General features: G+C 43.8%; 1 protein-coding gene across 1 annotated transcript; it reads right to left on the minus strand.

Annotated features, from left to right (window-relative positions):
* Positions 1 to 470: 470 nt before the first annotated feature.
* On the minus strand, positions 471 to 4372 carry PROKR1 (prokineticin receptor 1). Its single transcript, XM_053937244.1, has 2 exons — positions 3782 to 4372; positions 471 to 1167 (listed from the first exon to the last, which is right to left on the minus strand). The coding sequence occupies exons 1-2, from the start codon at positions 4264 to 4266 to the stop codon at positions 471 to 473; spliced, it is 1182 nt and encodes a 393-aa protein (XP_053793219.1). The 5' UTR covers positions 4267 to 4372.
* Positions 4373 to 6938: the final 2566 nt, after the last annotated feature.

Below are 6938 nucleotides of genomic sequence, written 5' to 3' on the forward strand. Positions count from 1 at the left end.
GAGGTTAAAGAGTGGCAGGAAGCAAAATGGGCTTTTTTGGCACCCTTTCTCTTCTGAGTGGAAAGAAAAGGACACCAAATAGCTTAAAGGTACAAGTCATAAGCTCAAATGGGTTAAGAGGTTTCTGTTAAGAAACAAGCGTCACTGCTGGGGTCTGCACTCAACTTTTCCATCATTGTAGTATGCTTGAATGCATTCATAGACTTCTTTGTTCTTATTAAACAACTATAAAATTAGTGTCTACATCCCAAATTGACAGATGTATGAACTGAAGCACAGCATCTGTTCAAGCTTAAGGATTATCCAACAGTCCAGTGAGAAGAGTTCTGGTGGGAATGCAAAGTAGGCTGCTTTTTTGAGGGCTCTCGCCAGTGGTGGGTATTCCCACAGACAAGGAAGAAGCTTCTGAGAAGGTATTATTTCCTCTGTAGCCCCTCTCCAAAAAAGGTGAGATGAGACCCTCAGAAAATTTATTGTAGTTTTATGCAGTCTACTTCCTCTGTGATTGGCATTGCACTTGTTCTCAGGTCCAAATCTGTGCTAGATTTGCTTCCCTTATACGTTGACCTCCATCTGAGCAGCATGATCTTCTTGAAGTACTTCATGGTGTTGTTTTTCACGGTTACGAAACACATGGTGTTTATCATGCTGTTACTCATGGCGATGCACCTGACTATGTAAAAGGCAGTAAGATAATGCTTCTCTTTCACCAAGAGCGTGGGGAAGAAGTCTCGGACAATTGTGAAGCCATAGAAAGGTGCCCAGCAGAGAACATAGGCAGTCAGAATGCACATTAGTACCATGACAGTTTTCCTTCTGCACTGAAGCCTCTTTCTGATTTGTTCCGTCTGAAATCCTGGGACAGTTTTAAACCAAAGCTCCTGAGAGATCCTGGCGTAGCACAAGGTCATTGTAATCACAGGTGCTACAAATTCAATGCCAAAGATGAAGAGAAAATATGATTTATAGTACATCTGCTGGTCAACTGGCCAAATTTGGCCACAGAAAAATTTCTTCTGGTTTTTCACTATAAACAACACAGTTTCAGTAGCAAAGTATGCAGATGGAATAGCTACAAGTATGGAGATGACCCAGATCAAGGCAATGAGGAAGGTTGCTGTTTGATAATTCATGCGTGGTTTCAGTGGGTGGACAATGGCCAAATACCTAGAACAGAAAAATATATTCAAAATGAAGTCTGAAAACACTGTTGGTCAGAACACACTTCAAAATACAAGCAAACAGAATTGGGCAGGAGGAAATTGCTGTCATTCCTGAGGGGACAGCCTGAACATACTCGTCTGTAAGGACATAATCATCTGTAAGAAGATGTTGTGAAGTAGCAGCCTGGAGCTGAGTTACAATTTTGTATCACAACTTTTCCTTTTAAACAGGAGCAAGAGTTTGAAAAATGCAGTATTGCGTATCTAGTCAGGTTCAGGGAAGAAAAGACAAACATGCAGAATCAGGAAAATATTTTCCCTAGGCAGAGAGCTACTTAAATAGCTCTTTTTACAAAGAGGTGAATATATCCATCACGGTGTTTTTCTTATTTCTCTGGTTATTCCATGGGCTGCAAAGACCTGCAGGTGATGCTAATGTCTGGTTGCAGGGGAACATGAGTTTAAGCCACCAACAGAATGTATATCTATTTTCTGCCCACGCAAACTCTTTTTGTGTGTATTCTGGAGGTGACTATTGCTTATTCATCTTAAATATACAGTATTAAATAATATGGCAAAGCAGAAAACTTGAGTTAGATATTTGCACTGCTTAGGACTGTAAAGCTGCAAGGTTGTAGTATTCCTGGTAGGAGGAGATTTTTATCAGACATCCCAGTACAACCGTATTTTACCCAAAGTATTGTTTCAAAAAGTGGAGTTTCTCATTCCTTTGGAGTCTATTCCATCTGTATATATTCAATACATAGAATAGCATCCATAAGATATATTTATTCTAAAGTAAAATGGAAAGTCAGCAGCACTTTTCATCAGCCAGTTCTTGGAAGCAGATAAATCGTTCATGGTTCTTAAATAGTGCAGGGTAAATGTCAGGGGACAGCAAAATGAGTCAGCCTCATTGTGGAGCAGAAGGTTAACATTTTTAGATCAGGTCCTGGGGAAGTAAGTTGTGGCATAATGTATGTGTATGTATTCATAAATGTGCATATCTGCTCAGCAGAACATTTGGCTGGATGGGATCAATCTGTCCAACAGAGTCCAGAGGAAGCTTTTGTGGTGGATTTCCTGATTGTCATTGCTTACCACACTTGGGCTGTTACCATGGAATGGTTCTGCAGTTCACAAACTGAATTCAGGTGAAACTATCCTGGAAGATGTGCTCCAAAAGTGTACATAAAACACACCAAAAGCCCATGGGTGTTTGGTCCAGGGGACCCAGCTAAATATTTGCAGTGTGGACATTAGACCCTTACCACATGTTCTTCCTCTTCAGATGTTGTATTTTTTCTAGTGTAGGTGTGGCCTTAAAAATGTGAAATTCCTATTTTTTCATGTGAATAGACATGGATGAAGAAAAAAAAGAGCTCCCTCTAAAGAAAGTCCTCAGTGGGACAGACTTAGTTTGCATGGTTGATTCCTTTTAAATGACCTAAACATGGGAAGACCTTTCTTAGCAGCCTGTTCCTTTTAGAGACAGAAGTCAACAATCCACATGACATAACTAACATGGAATAGGTGATTGTTAAACAGTGGGGTTTCTCTCTGTTTACCAAACCAATAGCTTGCAAATAAAAAAAAAAAGAAAAAGAAAAAATAAAAGCAATGAAACCAAAACAGTGTGTTCTTATAACAAGCTTCAGTGATTAATCGTGTTAATCAGGCTTGTTTTTAAAGATGTGTGGGAAGATATGCTATAAATCTGATTTCTTAGCAGACATAAGGACACCATGACCCGTTACTTCATCAGCCTGGGATGCACTGGCAGAGCTTTCCAAAAAAACCTTGTAGAAGCTGAAAAACTGATAGAAAATGGTAATGTATACATGGTAGGTTTAGAAGCTTTACCCTGAGTCCTCAGCTGCTGTTGAAAGCCTATTCTGTTAGATGTTTGTTATGGATTTGTTTTGTAGGAGCTTATTGTCCCCTTGCCCACACCAGGGAAAACATCTCTGAGCTTCTCCAGAGTGTCTTCACAGACTTCCATTCACATCAGGAACAGCTGAATCAGCCGTACACAAGCTGTATCTGTACAGCCCTCAGCAGGGCTCACTACTCCTGAGCTGATTTTTGTGTCAGGGACTGAAAACTGCCATGCTACACTAAAGTTGGAAATGGCACATGAGAGAAATTGGGGGAAAGAGGAGGAAAGAAGGGTGGGAATCACATATGTGTGTGCAAAGGGTTTACAGAGATGTGTATTGTGTTTGTACATGAAAGAGGTCTTGTGATGATGGCCTTTCTGTAAAGAGTTTACTGAGCCAGTCTCTGGCTTTCTGTGAGTCAGTCATGTCAGATTTATGCCAGCATCAGACTGATGCTCAGAGCCTTGGTCTGTCAGAGTCAGTGGTGCACAAGGCTGAGAGAAGAGTCTTGAGAAAGGATACAATTAAATTAAATTAAAATTCCTGGAGTAAAAGGCAGGCAGTCTCTCAGGGCTGCTGCACACTTGGAAAAAAATCCTTCACTGAAAGAGTGGTTAGGCATCAAAACATGCTGCCCAGGGAACAGTTCACAAAAAATGTGGATGTGGCACTTGAGGACATGGTTTAGAACCTTGGAAGCTGTGGCTACATCTTTGTGCAGTCATAGCACCCACTTACCTGTCAACAGCTATAGCCAGGAGAGCATTGGTGGAAACGTAGAGGGAGACAGTTCGTAGGTAGTTGACTGAGGCACAGAGGATGTGGCCGTGCTCCCAGGACAGCTGCTGCACCACGTAGTAGTCCATCTCAAAGGGGCAGCACACGATGGCCACGATGAAGTCTGAGATGGCCAGGTTGGCAATCAGCAGGTTGGTGAGGTTTCGCAGCTTCTTGTAGCGGGCCAGAGCAGCAATGAAGATGAAGTTGCCAATGCCACAGACCAGCATGATGCCAGCCAGAGCAACCCCGATCACAATCTTGGCTGTGAAGAAGGTGCGGGTTTTGGTCATGTCATCTTCACTGTCCAGTGGCAGGTCATAATCACTGTAAGTGAAATTGAAAGAGAAGTTTCTCAACGAGGCGAAATCCCCATCACGGATGTTGTAGATTGCAGCAAAGTTGAGGTGGGCGGTAGCATTTAGGTCATGTTCAGTTTGCTCCATGGCCGTGTCTGTCTTCTTTTGGCATGTGCAGCTTGGCTGGCCCTCGGTGTTGTGTTAGCCCAGCGTGGCAGGGCACAAGAGTGGCAGGCGAGAGCCCTCACCCAAAGCTTCCTTTTGAGCAGTGAGTAACCTTGTCTTTGTCCCCAGAAGATTACAGGACAACAGCCTCACTTTTCTCCTTCTGTGGGAACAAAAAGAGGAAAATGTTTCCTGAAAGGAAATGGCAGCAAAAGTACTGATCCTGAAGGAAAGCAATAGCCACCTGATTGCCCCACAGATCTGTTGCTGCATGTGCACAGAAGGAGGAAATACCCTGTGAAGGGATGCTTCTGTTCTCACAAAATAAATGCTTCTAGTTGCTTCATGCACTGTTTGTTACAGCAGCAGTTCTATTTACTAACAATGAAATTTTCACCAGGCAGTGAAATGACAGCCTAGGAGGAATGTAAAACCTAGTTTAAAACTCTACCAGCCTGCAAGCCCATGGTGCTGTCATCGTTGTGCAAGGTAAAAGACACTAAAATGACAACTCAGTGTGCTGTAAAGCATTTGATGTGCCTTTTGGACAAAGTTTATGCTTTATTCCGGTTGTTTCAGAGTGATGTGGTAGAGGAGAATGAAAAGAGAACTGATGTTCTTGCTTCTAAATACATTTCTTAATGAAGTAAGAGTTGCAAAGACCCAAGAAAATACTAAATCCAGCACTTCACTTTTGGCAGCCATTAATTGAGTCAAGGACAAAATTTTTTCTGCCAGTATAATCCATTATCACTTCTGTCAAACAGGTGAAGTCTGCCAATTTGCAGAGACAAGAATTTTGTCCCATGAACCAACTTGTAGAGCTTAGCTGTGAAGGCAAATCTGCCATTCACAGGGAAAGTGTTTCCACAGAGAGTGAAAGGTGAAAATCTTCTGTAAGCAAGACAGAGTGCCTTGCATTTTTGATGCTGGGGAGGAGGAGGCCCCCCTCTTTGTAATGCCAGTTGTACCAAATATTAAAAAAAATAATATTTTTTTTTTCCCACACAGAGGGGGAAAAACCATTTCATCTACTCCTTATTTTTGCCTCCCTGTATCAAAATGCTGAGAGGGCATCTTCTTGTATCTTCCCATGGTCCATCTAGGAATCTTCACGCCAGACTCCTAGCTGTCAGGACAGTCTCACCTCATCCGAACAGAAGATCAGGGAGCATTACGGCTTTTTCTGCCCTGAAGCAGTAAGTCCTCGGGGTGTCAAACGCCACTGAACAATAGCAGTCACGGGTACAAAGGGTAATCTGCTCCCTTCTTTCCCTGGAACCACCCTCAGACCCTGATGTACTGACACTTAAATACCTGTCAGAAACTCTCTTTTACAACTTTGGTCACCACGTTGTTTTTTAAACTGGGCATTGCAGAACAGAATGACAGAAAGCTAAAGCCTGAAATGAAACAGTTCTGACAAGAGCTTCAAGGAGACACCTCCACAGCTGCCTGGAAAGGTAAACATTCATTTAAGAGAAGTGCTAAATAAACACTTGGATGCAAAATCTGTTGGCCAAAGCAAGGGGCAGTATCTGTGTCAGATTCCACTGCTGTGGAATACCAAAAGAGCTGCAAAATAAATACAGACAACACAACCATCTACAAACTGACAGAGCACTATCAGCAAAGGGTACCTGCAGTTGCGCTCATCTTCTTGGAGGTCTCAGGCACCCTGTGGAGAGCCGCCAGGTTTCTCCTCTGCACGTGCTGCTGTTACAGGAGGAGAGAAAGGATCACTGGAAGTAGCCAAGGACTCCGCTGAGCGCTGCTTTCTCTCCCATTAGGTTAGCCCTGTGCTCAGGGGAGGATGGCTCCTCTGCCTCTGTGCCTGCATCTAAAGCCTTTGCTCAGTGGGAGGCACCTTGAAGCTGTCCGTGCATTTCTGATTTTAAAGAGGCAGCACGATCTGGAGACAATAGACCACAGCCCTTTTGGGGTTCCTCTGCCTTAAACGCCCTGAATACGTGGAATTGGCAGGGTGGCTTTGTTAGCAAGCCTGAGCATGGAACACATAAACCCCGGTCTGCCCTCGCTCTTTGGGTTTTGCCTGTGCTGGGCAGCAGCAGCCTGCACCTGATGTGCCACAGAAGCAAAATACACTGGAAAGGAGGGGGAGGAAGGAGGGTGATGTGTTTTCCCGGGAACCTTTCTCTGTGTGTCTCTCTCTGGCTATTGTCTTTTGGAGTGCAGCTGCAGTAGCTCCAGCAGGAGGGACACAGTGAATAGCCGTAAATCAGAGGACCCCTGACAGCTTTCCTTGCCCTCTCAGGGAATTACTCAGAGCAGAAAAGTGGCAGTGAATCCTTAAAGACTTGGTGTCCTTTGCTAAGGCTGCCTTCTCATTGCTCTAAAACCCTCACAACTGAGGGAGCAGTTCTTTTGCTTTCCAGTTCTCCAGAAGGAAAGGAAATGTGTGGCACATCACCTGTCTTCTTCACCTCCAGACTTACTCACTTAGCTGACGTTTTCCAAGGTGCATAGTGGGACACATTACATAGTCCCCAGCAGAGGAGACCATCACAGGCTCTCAAAGGTCATGAAGGGCGTAGGTGGGTTGCAGAAAACTTAGACTGTGTGTCCCTGATGCACATGCACAAGGCTGGGCTCTTGTGAGCTGGTGGGCACTTAGCTCTGGAAAAAGAAGGTAA

This window comes from Vidua chalybeata, chromosome 3, assembly GCF_026979565.1.
Source record: "Vidua chalybeata isolate OUT-0048 chromosome 3, bVidCha1 merged haplotype, whole genome shotgun sequence".
NCBI classification, from domain to species: domain Eukaryota; kingdom Metazoa; phylum Chordata; class Aves; order Passeriformes; family Viduidae; genus Vidua; species Vidua chalybeata.